This window comes from Megascapheus bottae, chromosome 12 (assembly GCF_031878675.1).
Source record: "Megascapheus bottae isolate mThoBot1 chromosome 12, mThoBot2.hap1, whole genome shotgun sequence".
Taxonomy (NCBI): Eukaryota; Metazoa; Chordata; class Mammalia; order Rodentia; family Geomyidae; genus Megascapheus; species Megascapheus bottae.
The window spans coordinates 31,441,542-31,461,307 of record NC_143520.1 but is presented as its reverse complement, the minus strand read 5'-3'; the positions used below and the strand labels follow the sequence as shown (position 1 = coordinate 31,461,307).

The following is a 19,766-nucleotide window of genomic DNA, read 5'->3' as shown; positions in this document are numbered from 1 at the left end:
TTCAAGCCCAACACACTATCCAAAATAATCATAATGAATAAAAGTAGTATATGGACATATAAACAAACAAATTAAAGTGTGATTATTACTTGACAGAATGCAAAACCTCAATGTCTTAAATAATAAAAGAAGTAACAATGCATCATTAAAATATCTTCTGTTCTACAGGAAACGCATGAAATTAAGAAAATGAATAGCTGTGTCTGGAAGATTTTATATAAAAAAAATAATTTCTTCAGAGATCAGCAGAAGATGGCGGCGGTTCAGTGTGAATCTTCCTTTGCTCCCGCCAAGATACCAGTTCAAGCAGCGTAGAGGAAAGTTCGCAACCAAAAAATTGATCCTAAGTAAGCTTTAGCGACACAGAGATCTCAGTCACAGAGGAAAAAGGCAGAAACCCCACACAAGAAGACAGCATGGAGGGGTGCCAGCCTCTCGGAGCGGCCTTGGAGACAAAGCTGCTCTTCTGAATCTGAGCAGACAAACCTTCTCGGCAGCACAGACTTGCAGGCAGCAGACAGAGCCACGCAGAGCCTGTGCAAGCCCAGAGCCATCACCCCACCGTGCACAGACCTGCCAGCTTCAAGGAACCAGAGAATCCAGCAATTTGTGAGTACCTCCCAGGAGAAGTTTCCACTTCTACTCTCGGAATGGTATTGGAAGGGTGCCCACTCCCCCACCAGCTGAGAGCAGTGCCACCTTGACTCCTGGCAAAGACCCGGCCAAAGTAATCGGAACATGAGAGGTGGTGCTGGCAGTGTCATCATTCTAAGGGGCAAAGGATTTCCCAGAGATATCTTAGCCAGAAATCTGCCCCCAACGCTGCTGAAGTCCGTCCCCTGCTCAGGCGACAGGCCTGGTAAACACAGCCACCTGCAAATCTTTCAGCTTCATTTTCCCAAGCAAGCAATCTGATCCAAAAAAATCACAAAGCCAAATCACAAGAGAAAAAAAAAACTTTGTGAAATGTTTGGATCCAAAATTTAGTGGAGACACAAGTTCCCTATCAGAATAACCCCAGATTTCTCAGCAGAGACCATGCAAGCAAGAAGAGATTGGAAGTCAAATAACTACCAACCAAGAAAATTCTCAAAGGTATTCTACACATAGAAAACCAACACAAATGTAATACAGAGAAAGAAATGGCACCTAAACATCATACCATCAAAATACCACAAGAACTTTCAAGACACAGGCCCTAATGAAAGCTTTTAAAAATGGCAGGAACTAATAAATATTTCTCAATCCTGACTCTCAATATCAATGGACTTAATTCTCCAATTAAACGACATAGACTATCTAGTTGGATCAAAAAACAGGATCCATTGTTCTTCTATCTTCAAGAGACACATCTTGCCCCAAAATACAAACATTTTTGAAAGTGAGAAGTTAGAAGAAAGTTTATCAAGCTAATGGCCCCCAGAAACAGGCTGGAGTTGCCATCCTCATATCAGATAAAATAGACTTCAAACTAAAATTAGTGAGAAAAGACAAAGAAGGTTACCACATACCACTAAAGGCATCTCTCCTCCAGGAGGGCATAACCATCCTAAATATCTACACACCTAATCCTGGAGCATCGAACTTCATCAAGCAAACTTTACATTCACTGAAACCATACATAGATCAAAACACACTGATTGTTGGTGACTTTAGCACACCACTCTCACCTATGGACAGATCAACAAGGCAAAAACTCAACAGAGAAATCTTAGAATTGAACTGTATAGATCAACTAGATCTAACAGATATCTGCAGATTATTCCACCCAGCAACAACACAATATATTTTTTTCAGCAGCGCATGGAACATTTTCCAAAATAGACCATATTTTAGGGCATAAAACATTCCCTTCACTCTCTCAGACCACAAGGGCATCAAATTGGAACTGAACACACATCTCCACCAATGAAAACCCTGTAAATTATGGAGATTGAAGAACACATTGTTGAATCACCAATGGGTCATCGAGGAGATCAGAACAGAAATCCAACAGTTTATGAAATTTAACAAAAAGGAGCACACAAAATACCATCTCCTTTGGGATACAGCAAATGCAGTATTCAGAGAAAAAATTATAGCTCTGAGTGCTACTCAGCAGCTGAGATCTGAGTATCAAAATTTGAATCCAGCCTAGGCAGACAAATTCACAAGACTTATCTAAAAAAAAAAAAAAAAAGTGGAGGGGCGGGGAGGATGTGTGGTTTAAATGCTAAAGTTTTTGCCATCAATGAGAAAGCAAACTGAATTTATGAGGCTCTGAGTTTAAGCTCCAGAACCAGTAAGATGCTTAGGTGATTTATCAAGCAGGTCTTTGGTAATATTTTTTTCTCAAACATTAATTATTTAGTATGGACCAGTTTTTTGTGTTATTTTTTGTTTGTTTATTTGTTTGTTTTGTTTTGGGGCTTGGACTCTGAGCCTAGGTGCTGACCCTGAGCTCTTCAGCTCAAGGTTACCACCTACCCTCTAAGCCACATCATCACCTCTGATTTTCTACTGGCTAATTGGAAATAAGAATCTCAAGATATTCAATGCCCGGGATGGCTTTGAACCACGATCCTCAGATCTCAACTTCCTGAATAGCTAGGATTACAGGCATGAGCCACCACACACAGCTGTAGGGTAGATATTTCTTTTACAGACAAAGAAATAACCATATATTCTGGAATATTCACTTTAATTATTATAGACAAAAAATGAACCCACCTCTTGTTTAAATCAAGTCCGTATTGGGTGAGTTTGATGCAAAATTATTGATCTCTTTGGACCTATTAGCTATCATGTTAGAATTGGTAAGACTTGAACTCCATCAATAATGTTTCTACGATGCAAATAACAAGTGTTTTTCCAGTTTTCATGTTGCTCTACTTATTACTGAAGATACCACTGTGCACAGTCTTCAAGATGCTATGAGGATAGTGGCTCAATAGAAACAGACCCATCATAATACTGATAGGATCTGAAATTTACACTGCTTCAGGAGTTATAGGATTTTTAGAAAATACAATTCTTAAGTAACTTCAAAGAATTATGTCAGTAAAATTAAGTTTTCAATAAAAGTATTGATATGTAGACTGTTGTTTTCATCACATGACTCAAAATGGCATTTAGTTCATAATTGTAAGTTACTTTGGAAATTATTTTTAAATTGTTACCTTTATATAAGCAGTAGTTCAAAATTCATTAGTGACAAGGCTTTAGCAAAAAAAAAAATAACATGTAAGAAGTAACTCAAATACTGTCCTTTGTTTCTGTTAATTTAATACATTACTTATTCCAGTAATCTTAGAATCATATACATGTTAAAGAATTTAATTCCTATAAGAATTTATGACAATCTGATTAACAATCCACAGTCCCTGGTTATGGCTAATGATAGTCCAAATAATTTAACTTTAAAAATACAATTGGAATAGGCTCATTTGGAAGCAAATGCACCAGGTTATATATGCTGTTCATGGTACATGAGTTATGAAAAGCTTATTCTAACCCAAATGGTACCACACTGAGTTATGGGTTACTTATTAAACTTTTGTGCCAGAAGCACTATTTCCACTTAAAGTACAAATCATATTCTAGGTCTTATTATCATTTTACTGCCTTGTGTAAATCACAGAATTAGGAATCCTAAGTAATCATAAATTTAAAATTTTTCAGCCAATGTTTTTATAATGTAAGACTTTGGAAAACTTAAAAGCTTATCATGAGCAAAGGAATTTAATAAAAAACATATTTAAGAGGATAAAATGCTTCTTTAATTTACCCTGGCTTGAGTTAGAACATTTTGTGTGAAAACTTTAAAGAAAAGCAAAAGCATTAACAGTTAAACTGGTAACTTGTTTTAGGAATGTACTGAAAGCTAAAAAGCATTTCTGAATTTATCAATTTTGATTCCTACTTAAAACTTTTTCTGAAAAAAATAATTTCATCATGATACTCTCTACCTTTGGTTTTATTTAGTCCTGGATGAAGTCAATCCTAATTTAAATACTTTAATTACATCATGTTTCTTAAGATTTTGTTTTGTCATCAATTTTCTAATTAAAAATTAAACTTGTGGCCTTAACATGACTAAGTTTTGTACTTAAAAGTTACAAAGAGAAAATGATTTAAATTATGGGCAAAACAGAATTGCCCAAATAAAACAAATGAGCGTTTACAACACTTTTAAATTTTGAGATACTTTATTTGATTATTTACCAGATAATGTACACATTGATAAATGACATTTTATTCGTTTTTCAATGCTCATAGAACTTCCAGATTAACAATACAATAAAATGATAGAATAATCTCTGTAAGTGAAATGTTTGGAAATAAGGAAATAGATAAATTTATTAGGAAATAAAAATACAATTATTTGGTTTATTACACAATATAGAATTGCTAGAAATCTTATTTTTTTATATTTCTGAAGTTTGAACCCATGATTTAATTTTCTGGACAAAATATCCCTTCACTGGGGAACATCTTGAGCCTAAACATTTAAAATGTTAAAATTCCAACCAACCCTGAAATGAGGAAGAAATGAAAAGTTGGATATAACACATTACATTTCAGTTCATCTTATATTGATACAAAATGTAACACTGATAAGGATTCTGAAATAAGCACATAGTACTTAAAATTGTTTAAAATCTACAAGAAGATTAAAATAGAGAACCCCAAGTGTTGTAGGGTAATTGAAAGAAGACAGGTGTGACAGAGCATTTGAATTTCCATTAATAACATTTTTAGCCTTGGGGTATTTGTTTGCAATCAATTTGCTTATACCTAGTGTAAAGATCAAATGCATTTAATTGCTTGGAACTGTGAACAATTTTGTCTTTATTTTACTGTATTCTGAGGCATTCTCCTTGGGACATTTCCCACAAAGACCACACAAAAGTCAGAAGTGGAAAATAGAATGACTGAGCAATTACTCAATAGGTTGGGTTACATTAAAGCTCCACATTCCTTAATAATTGCCTGTTTTTACTTTTAGATAAAGTTCAAGGTGTAAAACTGTGGTTCATAAGTCTGTAAATAATGGACCCCTAACAGCTTTTGAGGTTTTGCTCCACCCTGGACTCAGAAAAATTATGATGAGCTCTGATGCTGGTAAATTCCAACTTCCATGCTGTTGGTATTAGGCAGTATGTCTCCTGGGAAGGATTTTTTTTTGCCATGCACCTCCATTATTTCTCTAAACTAAAGTGTTATTCAGAAGAGTATCATACAAAGATTTTTTTTCCTCAAATTTTTTCTGGCTGCACTAGTTAGGATTCTCTAGAGAAAGGGAATTAATATAAATGGGGTGTACACATTAAGAGATACAGGTTTACTGTAAAAAAAAATTGTCTCGTATAATTGTATAAGCTGATGACTCCAAAATCTGCAGAGAATGTAAGAAAACAGATTGCAAACAAACACCCTAAGAGACATTGGGAGAAGTCATGATCATAGCTAGATTTTAGAGGGGTCTGGAAATAATTACATTGTTATGATGGGACTCCAGTCTTTTTTTTCTTAAAGCTTAAACTAAATAGATGAGCACCACACACATTATGGAAGACAGTGTACTTTATTGTAACAAAGGCTACAGATGAAATGCTAAAAGATAGGGGCATATATTAATGAAGCTGAAATTAAATAACAATAAAAGTCAGGTGTCAATGGCTTCTCTAGTAATCCTAGATAATCCGGAGGTAGAGATCTGACGATAGCATTTACATGCCAGTCCAGGCACGAAAGTCAAAAAGACTCTTATTTTTTATAAATTTAATTTTATTGTCAAGGTAATGTACAGAGGGGTTACATTTACATTCCGTAAGGTAGTGAGTACATTTCTTGTCGAACATTGTTACACCCATTTTTCTCTCATTTTTCCTCACCCAATCCTCCCCAAAAGTTTTTTTTTTCTTTTCTTTTCTTTTTTTTGTAGTTCATCTTCCTTTTCTACCAAAACTACAAAGTAGGAGCAGGCAGAACCGAGAGTCAGAAGCAGATTCAGCTTTCCTGGGCCAGTACCTGTACCTGTACTCAGCAGCGAGCAGTTCCAGAGTTGCTCAGGCACAGGCCAGATGGGAATCTTGGGGGAGGCGGCCAGTCCACTCGGGTCTGTATCTAAGGATTCTTGGACAGACGTTGGTCCCACCCTGTTGCTCCTCTCCTCTCCGGGGCAGCAACACGGGAACGGGGAGGGACACACAGGGCCAGCCTGTAGTCCCCCGGGAGCCGAGCGAGATGGTAAGTGTCGAAGACCCAGCCCTCCCCCAATCACCGGGGAAGAAAAAACCACGCTGAGTCAGAAGCAGTGTTAACCATGAAAGCGCATCAGATCTCTGTGCTGATCTCTGCTGATCTCTGATGCTCTCTGATGCTCTCCTCTCTTTATTGCGTCAGACAATTAGTTATATACTGTTAGGGTAGGAGAAGGTGGGCACTGGGAAGCTAGCCAATAGGAAGAGGGCCTCTGTGCTACCACTAAGGGTCTGGGTGGGGCTTTCAGGTACTGGGCAGGACAGGTGCCGGAAAGCGCGCGAGACTTGAGCTGCTGCAAGACCCGCGAAACTGCGGGGGGTTCAATTGAGTCACGTACACAGAGATGCCTTAAGAGAGGTATGCAAAAGACCAAATGCCTAGACAAAGCCCTTTAATTGCAGCTGAGCCAGAATCAGGCCTCAGAGATGGAGGCTAGGCCCCAACACCACCCTGTGGCCTACCCAGAACAGGCAGTAGATTTCACCTTGGGTACAGTATCACTGTATCACTTCCTGGTTACACTCAGCCAGCCCCTCCACTGTTCCTGCATCCATGGCAGGATTAGTGAGCAGAGAGGCAGTAGGGCCCTTGCTCCTCTTGAGAGGTAGACAGAGCCCTATTCACTACACACGTGGATACACACACACACACACACACACACACACACACACACAGCTGTTAAGTACCACAGTGGCCCCAGGAAGGCAGCTTTAGAGGAATCCTGACCAGTCAAGCCAGTGCTGGTCCATCTGTCTCTCTGGGGCTATGTTTGGGCAGAGAACTACTGCTAACGACTGTATCTACTGAGTCCCAGGGCAGGGCTCGGCACAGAGTCTCCCAGCCTTAGTCTCCATTGTACCTGGCCTCAAACACCAGCAGGTCTGAAGAGCTCCCTGGGACCAGGGTACCCCCTCAAATGACTCCAGGTTGGTTCCAACAGAACAAAACCTGGTTCCTCTGCTCTGGAAGCTTCAGGCAGGCCCAGCCAGGGGTATGAGGAAAAAAGATGGAGCTTTTCCACAGTCCCCACTTAGCCTCAAGGCTAACATCAGTTGGATGACAGAGGGACTGAGGTCACAGAAAAAGAGGAAGCAAGATGGATGGAAGATGGGAGGCATAACAGCGTTCATGAGGGCCACTTCCTGGACAGAAGCTTTTATGTTCTTCCCTGTTGGCTTGTCCCAGGTAGCATGACAGCTGTGGGAGGAGTTGGGGTGATACGCCTCCTCCAACCAGGCCCAGGGTGTCCAGGGCAGGCTGCTCTGGGCCCTGGGGTGGAATGCCCACTGTGTGGAATCTTTAGCTCCTCCAGCAATGTGGTTATGAGCCAGGCTGGCAGGAAGAGTAGACCAAGCATCCATCCACCCAGCACTGTTATGGTAGGCCTGCTCAGTTCTGCCCAAGTCCTGTAACCTAGGCCCTGAGCACCAGCTGTGGCTATGGCTGCGACAGGGAGAGGAGGGCTTCCAGGTGCAGGTCACCTGGAGGCTCACAGGTCCCTTCAGACAAGAGCTGGATGGGGGCAGGGAGTACCCGTCATCGGCCTGATTCACAGCTCCCCCTCCAGGGTCTCAGCCAGCTTTTCCTCATCTGCCTGCTGCCTCTGGTGCTGGATCTCGGCATGAGGAGATGGCATCACCCTTTCTTTACCCAGGGCAGACAGTCCATACAGGACTCATGTGGCAAAGGCAATGGCATTACCTATCAGTGTAGTGAGGGTCAGGCTCATGATGATGGTGACGACGCCTATCCTGCCGCAGAAGACAGCCTTCTGCCAGGAGTGCAGCCAGTCCGCTTTCTGGGATAGTGTTTGCAAACTCCACAAACTGGCAGAAGAAAGGTGCCTCACACAGCCACAGGATGAAGGCATTCCTGATCATCCACTCGCCGGCTGCTATGTTCAGAGGGTGGATAGTTGAAGAGGCCAGAGATGGCACAGGCTGGAAAGAAGGGGCTCCTGGAGAGACAGCAGATATGTCAATACTACATTATGCTGGGCAGGCGCTGGAGTTCATTTGCTGAGGACAGCAAGAGGTGAAAGCACCCTATGGGGTGGCTATCTCTCTGCCTTTGGAAGGCCACTGCATACATCTGTGGGGTGTGCTAGGACTTAGACGTGGGGTCTGTGCTGTCCCACAGCTCTTCGTCCTGTCGGAGCCACTCATACTGCCCTCCTCACACCTCCGTGCAGTCCCAGGGCAAAAGTTCGCCCAAAATTTTGAAGTTCATTACCAACATATTATCTTTGGCATTGATTTGTCCTTTGACCTTTGTTTCACTATTTTGTCCTTCCCCTTTCCTAATTCAGAAAAATGTACATACAATACACAGGGTAAGGAAATCAAATACAATGACAAGAGGGGATAAACCACAGGGGGAAAAAGAAAGACAAAAGAACTTCACACACAGCATTGCAAACAACAATCATTATAACAATTATTTGTTATAATAAAGACTGTGTTGACTGGATCAACAAGATGTGGTATTTATACACAATGAATTTCTATGCTGCCATCAGAAAGAACGACATTGTCCCTTTTGTAAGGAACTAGAGAAACTTAGAAAAAATCATATTAAGTGAAGTAAGCCAGACTAAAAGGAACATAGGCCCTCATTTGTCATAATCGGTAGAAACCTTGGGTTCTCCTAGCAGAGATTTACAATAGGCCATATAGTATGAAACTAAATGAAAGGACTTCCAGGGTATAGAAACAAAAGCCATATAATGATTGATTGTTGTTCTTAATGTACTGTGTTATCTCTCATTTCTTTTGTGGCCTTTGGTTATCTCATATAGTTACAGTATTTTACCTTGTTATATGATACATTGTATATATGCTTAATTGTTTATTTGAGATAGGATAGGGAAGGGGGAAAACAAGGTGAGGGGTGGGGGAGGGAAATGGAGACCAAATCATGAGAAAGGGTATCAATGTTTGTGAAGTAATGCACCTTCTAGCTGGCGAATATAATGTAATTCTTTTATTAATTATAATAAAATATATGAAAAATAACAAAGGCTCTGTATGACAAAATTACAGCTAGCATTATACTTAAAGGCAAAAAGCTAAAGATATTTCCTCTAAAATCAGGAACAACACAAGGATGCTCAATCTCTCCACGTCTCTTTAACATACTATTAGAATGACTACCCAGAGCAATAAGGCAAGAAGCAAGCATAAAGGGGATCCAAATAGGGATCTTTGCAGATGGCATAATTCAGTATTTAAAGAACCCTATAGACTCCAGTCTCAAGCTGCTGATTCAAAACTCTGGCAAAGTAGCAGGGTATAAAATTAACACTCAAGCTGGTGATATATTTTAGATATGCGGCCTTTGTCCATTGTATGGTTAGTGAAGATCTCCCATTCTGTAGGCTTTCTAGTTAATTTGCTAGCTATGTCCTTTGCCATACAGAAGCTCTGCAGTTTAATGCAATCCCACTTATCCAGACCTTATCTGATTTGTTGTGTTTCTTGGTCCTTATTAAGAAAGTTTCCACCTGTGCCAAGGAGAACTACTGTATCTCCTATTCTTTGTTGTAAAGTTTTCCATGTATCTGCTTTTACCTTGAGGTCTTTGAGCCATTTGGAGTTAATCCTGGTGCAGGGTTACAAAGAAGGATCCAACTTTAGTTTTCTGAAGGTGCTTAACCAGCTCTGCCAGCAACATTTGTTGAAGAGGCTCTTTCTTCTATTCTATTTTTTTGGCTCCCTTATTAAAGATTAGGTGACCATAGTTCTGTGAGTTAATATCTGGTTCCTCAGTTCTATTCCATTGGTCTTCAGGCCTGTTCTTGTGCCAGTACCAAACTGGTTTGGTCACTATAGCTCTGTAATAGAGTCTAAAGTTTGGCATTGAAATTCCTGCTGTGCTGTTCTTTCTGCTAGGAAGTGTTTTTGCTACATGGGGTCTTTTATTGTTGCATATGAAATTTTGGGGTGTCACTTCTATTTCTTTAAATAATGACATTGGTTATGGATGGGTATTGCAGTGAATTTATAGATAGCCCTTGGCAAGAATGCCATTTTCACAATGTTGATTCTTCCAATCCAGCAGCATGGGAGGTTTTTCCATTTCCTCAGTTCTGCTTTAATATTCCTTTTCAGGGTCTTAAAGTTTTCATCAGAAAGGTCCTTTACATTCTTAGTTATGTTAATTCCTCGGTACTTTATTTTCTTTGAGGCAATTGAAAAAGGAGTTGCTTTCCTGATTGTTGCCTAGTTCCTCTCACTGTTGGCATAGAGGAAGGCAGTTGTTTTTTGAGGGTTAATTTTATACCCTGCTAACTTACCAAAGTTTTGAATCAGCTCAAGCAGCTTGGTTGGGAGTGGAGTCTATAGGGTTCTTTAAATACAGAATCATGTCATCTGCAAAGAGAGAAAGTTTCACTTCCTCTTTCCCTATTTGGATCCCCTTTATGCTTACTTCTTGCCTTATTGCTCTGGCTAGGAATTCTGATAGTATGTTAAGAGGATTGCAGAGAGTGGGTATCCTTGTCTCATTCCTGATTTTAGAGGGAATGGCTTTAGTTTTTCTCCATTAAGTACAATGCTAGCTGTGGGTTTGTCACACACAGCCTTTATTATACTGAAAAATATTCCATGGATTCCCAGTTTCTCCAGAGCTTTTAGCATAAAGTGGTGTTGGATCTTGTCAAATGCCTTTTCTGCATCTATTGAGACAATCATGTGATTTTTGTCCTTGCTCCTGTTGATGTGTTGAATTATGTTAATTGATTTGTGTATGTTGAACCAGCTTTGCATCCCTGTGATGAATATATAAACAGCTCAAAAAATTGAATCACTCCAAAACTAATCTCCAAAGAAATAATCATCCCATTAAAAGATGGGCCAAAGACTTAAAGAAAGTCTTCTCTGAAGAAAAAATAAAAATGTCCTATAGACACATGAAGAATTGATAGACATCTCTGGTCGTAAAAGAAATGCAAATCAAATCAACTGTAAGATTCCACCTCACTCCAGTTAGAATGGCCAGGATCAAGAAATGTAATAACAGATGATGGAGGGGAAGTGGCCAGGAGGGATCACTACTGCACTGCTGATGGGAGTGCAAACTCATTCAACCACTATGAAAAGCAGTATGGTAGCTTCTCAAAAGATTAAATATAGAACTCCCCTATGACCCAGCAATTCCATTACTTAGCATTTACCCAATGGTTCAGAAACAAGGACATACTAAAGCCACTAGCACAATAATGTTCTTTGCAGCACTATTTACCATAGCAAAGATATGGAACCAACCCTAATGTCCCATAGTTGATGAGTGGATCAACAAGATGTGGCATTTATTCACAATGGAATTCTATGCTGCTGTCAGAAAGAATGATATTTCTCCATTTGCAAGGAAATGGAAAGACTTAGAAAAAAAATCATATTAAGTGAAGTAAGCCAGAATCAAAGGAACATATAGGCTCAATGGTGTCCCTCATTTGTCACAATCAGTAGAAACCTTGGGTTCTCCTAGCAGCGATTCACAGTAGAACAAAATCTGGATACATAAGCCCATATGGTATGACACTAAATGTAAGGACCTCCAGGATACAAAAACAAAAGCCATATAATGAGTGAATGTTGTCTTTAATGTACTATGTTATTTCTCATCTCTCTTGCTGTCCCTTGGTTATCTTATATTGCATTTATATTTTACCTTGTTATCTGATATATTTATATATATATACTTACTTGGTTATTTGAAATAGGAGATGGAAGGGGGGATGTCAAGTTGGGTGGGGAGAGGGGGGAGGGAAATGGGGATCATTACATGAGAAAGGATATCAATATTTGTTAAGTACGTACCTTCTATCTGATGAATATAATTTAACCCTTCTATTTATTATAATAAAAATATATGAAAATAATTTAACCCTCAACAATCAACTGTTTTCCTTTATGCCAACAATGAGAGGAACGAGGCAATAATCAGGAAAGCCACACCTTTTGCTATAGCTTCAAAGAAAATAATGTACCTAGAAATTAACTTACCTAAGAATGTAAAGTACCTTTTTGATGAAAACTTTAAAACCCTGAAAAGGAAATTAAAGCAGAACTGAGCAAACAGAAAAATCTCCCATGCTCCTGCATTGTAAGAATTAACATAGTGAAAATGGAAATTTTGTCAAGAGCTATCTGCAAATTCAATGCAGTACCTATCAATATCCCAATGTCATTCTTTAAGGAAATAAAACAGGCAATCCAAAATTTCATACAGAATAATAAAAGACCCTGTATAGCAAAAACAATTCTCAGCAGCAAGAACAGCGTAGGAAGCATTTCATTACCAAACTTTAGAGTTTATTATAGAGTTATAGTAACCAAAAGAGCTTGATACTGGCACAAGAACAGGCCTGAAGACCAATGGAATATAACTGAGGCCCCAGATAGTAACCCCCAGACCTATGGCCACCTAATCTTTGATAAGGGAGCCAAAATCTAGAAGGGAAGAAAGAGAGACTCTTCAACAAGTGGTGCTGGCAGAAATGGTTAACCACCTGCAGAAAACTAAAGTTGGAACCTTCCTTGTCACCCTGCACCAGGATTAACTACAAATGGATCAAAGACATGGAGGTAAAAGCTGATACAATGAAAACTTTACAGGGGAAACACTAGGTCTCCTTGGCACAGGTGGAAACTTTCTTAATAAGGACCCAGAAATACAACAAATCAGAGAAAGTCTGAATAAGTGGGACTGCTTTAAACTGCAGAGCTTCTGTATGGCAAAGGACATATCTAGCAAATTAACTAGTAAGCCTACAGAGAGGTAGTAGACCTTAACAAACCATACAACAGACAAAGGCCTCAGTTCTAAAATATATCAACAGCTACAAAAAATTGAATCACTCCCAAACTAATCTCCAAAGAAACGACCATGACGAAATGCTCAACATGTCTGGCCATAAAAGAAATGCAAATCAAAACCACTCTAAGACTCCACCTCACTCAAGTTATAATGACCATGATCAAGAAATATAATAACAACAGATGCTGGCAGGGATGTGGCCCAGAGGAATTACTATTACATTATTGGTGGGAATGTAAACTTGTTCAACCACTATGGAAATCAGTATGGAATTTCCTCAAAGAACTAAACATAGAAGTTCCCTATGGCCAGCAATTCCACTACTTGGCATTTACCCACTAGTCCAGAATCAAGGACATATTAAATCCACTAGCACAATGATGTTCATTGCAGCACTATTTACCATAGGCAAGATCTGCAACCAATACAGATGCCCCTCAGTTGATGATTGGATCAACAAGGTGTGGTACTTATACACAATGCAATACTATGCCGCCATCAGAAAGAATGATATTGCCCTATTCGTAAGGAAATGGAAAGACTTGAAAAAAAATAATATTCAATGAAGTAAGCCAGATGCAAAGGAATATAGCCTCAATGGTTTCCTTCATTTGTAATAATTAGTAGAAACCTAGGACTCTCCTAGCAGAGGATTACAATAGGGCAAAACCTGGATACATAGGGCCGTATAGGATAAGGCTGAATGAAAAGACCTCTAGGATATATAAACAAAAGCCATATAATGAGTGATTGTTGTCCTTAATGTACTATCTTATCTCTCATCTCTTTTGCAGTATTTCACCTGGTTATCAGATATATTGTATATATGTATATTGGTTATTTGAAGTTGGATAGGGAAGGGAGGGTTAGTGGGAGGGAAATGGAGACCAAAACATGAGAAATGGTATCAATGTATATGAAATAATACACCTTCTATCTGGTGAATGTAATGTAAACTTTCTATTTATTATAATAAAAATATATGAAAGAAAGAACAGCAATCACACATACACACACACACACATGCACGCACACACATACACACACACACACACACACACACACACACACACACGAAATACCACTTGTTTCCATGTTGGAGTTCATTTTGCTTAGAATTATCTTATATGACCATATGCACATAGCTATTGAGCTATTGTATTCCTCTTCTCGGACATTCCTAAAAATCAAATTAAGTGAAATATGACAGAACCAATGATACATATACTCCATGGTTTTCCTTATTTGTAATAATTATAAAGACTTTTATCTTTACTTAACCATCAATAATAATAATATAGGATCTCTAATAATACAGGATCAGAAACAAGTAAAAATGACAAGCCAAGAGCAAGAGGCTCTTTGTTCATGTCTCAATAGTGGCACAATAAAATAAAATGAAATAAAAAGAATAAAAGAGCATCATCCAGGCAGGCATCAGTGCTTCACATTTGCTATCCTAGCTACTCAGGAGGCAGAAATTTGAGGATCATGTTCAAAGCCAGCCCAGGCATGAAAGACCATGAAACTCCTGTCTCCAATTAACCACCAAAAAAGTGGAAGTGGCGTTATGGCTCAAGTTATAGAACATTAGCCTTGAGCTGTAGAGCTCAGGGACAACACCCAGGCCCAGAATTCAAACCCCATGACTGACCCAAAAAAAAAAAAAAAGGGAAACACAATGGCTGCTACAAAAGATAGACAATGATAAGATTTAAGGAAACCAAAGGACCTCCAGGATATAGAAACAAAAGCTATATAATGACATATAATGAGTGATTGTTGTCCTTAATATACTATGTTATTTCTCATCTCTTTGGCTGACCCTTGGTTATCTCATATATATATGCTTATTTGGTTATTTGAAATAGGATAGGGAAGGGGAGAAAACAAGATGAGTAGTGGGGTGGGTGAGGGAAATGGGGACCAAGACATGAGAAAGGGTATCAATGTTTGTGAAGTAATGCATCTTCTATCTGGTGAATGTAATGTAACCCTTCTATTAATTACAATAAAAATATATGGAAAAAAGATTTAAGGAAACTAACCTAAAGAAACAAGCAAAGGATCCACAGTAAGAGAATTAATGATGAGTGAGAAGACATGATAATGCTTAAGACATCCACAGGTTGATTGGGTATTATTTTGAAAATCTATATTGGTAAAGACTAGAAAACCTAGAAAAATGGATCCATTTCTTGGTGTATTTAAGTTATTTACTAAAATCTGGCCAAGATAAAATAAGTTACATAAACAGAATTCTGTTTGTTATAATAATTAAATTAACACAGAAATTGTTTTCCAACAAACCAGTGAACCAGAGGGATTCATTGCTAAATTCAATCATATTTTAATTGAATACTAAATACCATTTTTCACAAACTAGTCAGTGAAAAAGAAAAGGAATGTATACTACAGCATTTGTTTTAGAAAGCTAGGATTACCTTAATAACAAAACTATGTAAATATATGTCAAAATATTATTATGAAAGAAAATGAAAAGCAATAGTCATCAAATACACACAAATAAAATTCAACAATATGTGAAAAAACAATACGCTCATCATCTGAGTGTATTGCAGTGATATAAAAATGTTTCCGCATTGATTAATTTAAATCAACTAACAACATACAAACTTTATAATTGACAAAAATCACAGTTATTTCAGTAGCTAAAAATAAAGCTTTTGATAACATTTAACCTGCCAATGACAAAAATATTGAAGAATCTGCAAATATAAGGACATATCTTCAACCACGTAAGGGTATAAATAAACCTATACAAACATCTTCAACAAAGGAAAGACAAATAATTACCTTTTATGTCAGGAATATGACAAGGTTGTTCACAGTCCTCAGTTGTACTCAGTAGGTAACTAGAATTCATAGCCAGAATCATGAGAGGAGAAAAAAAATTAAGGAAACACAAATATTTAGAAAGATGATAAAAATTATTTCTATTTGCACAGGATAGGATTTTGTGTTTAAATGATCCTAACTAATATAGAAAATAAAATCAGATATTCTATGTAACAATTCTTAATGACATCCATAAAAATAAATACAACTAAGCCTAAGTATGAAGTAAAAGACCTTCATAATGAAAAATACAAACTAAGACATTGAAGAAAACGATGAAGACACTATAGAAAGGAAAGACATTTCATGTTCCACAGAATCAACACATGAAAATATCTACACTACTGAAAGTAATCTCTATATTTGTTGTAATACCCTACCTACTAAATGTTCCATATATGTTATAGAAACAAAAATGAGAGTGATAAAATTATTTGGAAACCATAATGCCCCAAGCACAGTCAAAGCAATCCTAAATTAAACAAGCAATGTTGGAGGGGCTGTGAGTTTGGCCTAGTGATAGAGTGCTTGCCTAGCATGCATGAAGACCTAATTTCTATTCCTCAGTATTACATACATGGAAAAAAAACCCGTAAGTGTTTCTGTGGCTCAAGTGGTAGGGCTCTAGTCTTGAGAAAGTCCAAGGTCAATGTTCGGGCCCAGAGCTTAAGCTCCAAGACTGGCAGAAGAAGAAGGAAGAGGAGGAGGAGGAGGAGGAGGAGGAGGAGGAGGAGGAGGAGGAGGAGGAGGAGGAGGAGGAGGAGAAGCTGGAGATATGTTATCATATGGCTGCTAATTATTCTCCCTAGTCATACTAACATAGTAATGCCACGCTACTGTTACAAAAATGTGTGTATATTATGTGTAGTTTTGTTTGAGTTTGCTTCTATTTCTGCTTTTTCCATTAAAGTAGTAAAACATTTGTTGGACACTTTGTTTTGAGCATGAAGTGCTGTCATTCATTTGTTGGTTTGTTCTGATATTTCTTGACATATATGGGTATGTGACATTGTCTAGTCATTCAGGTACTTACTCCAGTTTTCCTACTTTGTTTTGCTTGTGTCTATCTTTCCAAAAAAGTCTAAGCAAGTTACTTTATTTTCTCTGAACCAGTACTCGGTTCCTGTATTTGTTTTGCTAAACCTGTCATAAATGTTTTCTACTCACTGTTTCAATGCTTTGGGCAGTATTAAGTGGATATTTATTTATTTATTTATTTACTTATTTTTACAAATAGTCTACTGGTTAAGGAAACATATGAATACTGAGAAAGTATATATTCTGTATCCTCTTCCTAGAGAAAAGGAGGACCCAATGCTTTATCCATAGTTGTTGACCTATGGAGAATCACTGCAGGTTCATTTTTGACACAAGGCAGAGACAGTACAGATAGACAAGGCTCTGCCTCCTGTGTCATATTTGTGGCCACTGGAGTTAGCAAGCTATGTCATAACCTTAGCTCATAGTATAATACTGACTTAGGACCAAGCACACAAGTATATGGCTGTCTGCTAGCAAGAGGGACTCATAGCCCAAGGCATCTATAAGAAGCCACATTTGACTAGCTCAAATAAAAGTTCAAGAGATTGGGTCATGTATCTTTTTCTGACAATAGAGCTTTTTCTGAGGCACTATAAAAATAGACCTGAGGAATGAAACCTATTAAGATCTTTTCAGCTTCAGTTTTCATCATCCCAGCAAAGTAAGTTTCCTATACCTGTATATCAGATTTTCACAATTCTATGATGTTCAAGTTCAGGCAAGTGCTTGTAAAGGTAGGACCTTGACTAAGCTGACAATAATCTGTCTATGCCTCAGTTACACACATTTACACAATCTACAGGGTATATAGATTGTGTATATATACCCTATATAGGATATATATATATACATGAATCTATGTATATGTATAGGGTGTATATAGGGTATATAGACATATATATAGGGTAAAGATTCATGGCTCAAGTGAGGATGTTGCAGTACTAAACATAAGTCTGTTCTACTGAAGGGTAATTGTCTGCCTGGAAGTTCTGATGCCTGTCTTTGAGCACTGGCCTAGCACTATCAGCAAATGGATGTATCAGTTTGGGCATTAAGGCTGATGATAATCAGATGATCATCATGAACATTAGAGCTGTTAGGACCTGAACAATCTTTGGAGGCCATCAAATATTTCCCAGGCCACCTGGAGGTTGGGAACCTTGGATCCATACTATTGGTAATATGTTTCCAACCAGTGCTAGAGCTGACCTAGAGCTCTGGGTGTGTGCTTGAGTCATAAGCCTGAGGATCTGCACTGAGATGAAGCCCTATGCTAACTTAAGTGCCCTGCTCCCCAACAAATGAAGTCTTGTTCTTGGCTCTGTCACCATGTTTCAAAAAGAGATTTCTTTTCAGCTGGCCTAATAGAGTTTCAGGGCCTTGTTCTCTCCTCTCATGTTGAATGCTGTTTCTTAAATTTGATTTTAGTGTTAAGGTGATGTGCTTAGGGATTAGTGTTACATACGTAAGGTAATGAGTACATTTCTTCTTGAAATTTATTATCCCCTCCCTCATTTTTCTCCGACTTTCCCTCCTCCTGCCCTAAGTTGTACCATTCATTTCTAGCAGATTTTCTTGAGTATCACTGTTGCATTGTTCCTTTTTTGGCCTCTTCCAAATACCAAGGTAACTGTGGTGGCACTTCTTTTGGATTTCAATCTAATATGGAGTTAATTAACTTTATCTCCCCCTCACACAGATATGCCTGTTTTTGAACTGGGCAGGAGACAGGATGAGTGATGCTGGAAGCATTTTTCCTTTCTACATTCTTCAATATGTCTTCAAATTTTTTTGTTATTAAGAAAAGGAGGAACTGAGTACTCTCGTGCCATTTCCTTATTTCTTTCAAGGTAGATTGTTACTCAAACTACCAGCTGATCATTCACTTATGAGTAAATTATACATCACTACAGGATATCACTCATCCTCCAAATTGTCCCAACTCTTTAAACACAGTAATGTGCTGATTTTTGCTTCACTTCAAGTTGTATGTGTTCTAATGTCATTTGTATTATTACTGTTTAAATCTGGTGATTTTAAGGTCATTTATCTTTCAGTAATAGGCTATATGTCAAATATTACTGACATATTATATATATGCAAAGAAAAATATAATTTTGGAAATGTTGGAAATATTACCTGATTCATGATATAAAGTGTCAGTCACATTACTTCAAGAAAAGTTGTATGTGACTCAAAATACTGAAATCTCAATTTCCTAGTAAGTTTACAAGCACTAGAAATTGCATAATATTTTATTTGATCCTATAATATGAAGAACACCGACCATTTTCACTGTTTCTTGAGTTACAATAGTAGTGGTAAATGTTACTTTTATTATAAGTCATACTTTTGTGATTCATATGTGTGGCTGATGCATATTAACCAGAAAACAGTAATAATGGCATTTGTGGTACAGTTTTAATGTGAATTATCTCACTTAACCCTTAGAATTAAAAAGAAAATCTTTGAAGCTATGGATACATACACATAGGAAAGCTCCTTAATTCATTCATATTGTCGTTTAGAATTACTGAATATTACTGAGTATTAACTACTCATGCAAGTTATCATAAAGTATAGCTTACACTAAAAGTAGCATTCCAGTTGCTATGAAATGGAATGATTTAACATAAAATATGCTTGCTTTAATGAAAATGATGGCAAGAAGACAGTGGCTTACGTTTGTAATGCCAGCTACTCAGGAGGCTGAGTACCGAGGATTATAGTTTGAAGCCAGGCCTAGCAGAAAAATCCATTATACTCATCACCAATGAATCATAATGAAACTGGGAATGGAG

General features: G+C 37.9%; 1 protein-coding gene and 1 long non-coding RNA gene across 2 annotated transcripts in view; both read right to left on the bottom strand.

Moving 5' to 3' along the window:
• The window catches only part of LOC150056400 (uncharacterized), a 105,686-nt gene that overhangs the window by 24,074 nt on the left and 61,846 nt on the right, over nt 1-19,766 (bottom strand). The window lies entirely within an intron of this gene.
• Cacfd1 (calcium channel flower domain containing 1) lies at nt 7,796-8,411 on the bottom strand. The gene is given in 4 exon segments (XM_090343061.1): nt 7,796-8,048; nt 8,050-8,160; nt 8,162-8,186; nt 8,336-8,411. Coding segments are annotated over 4 exon segments (465 nt in total).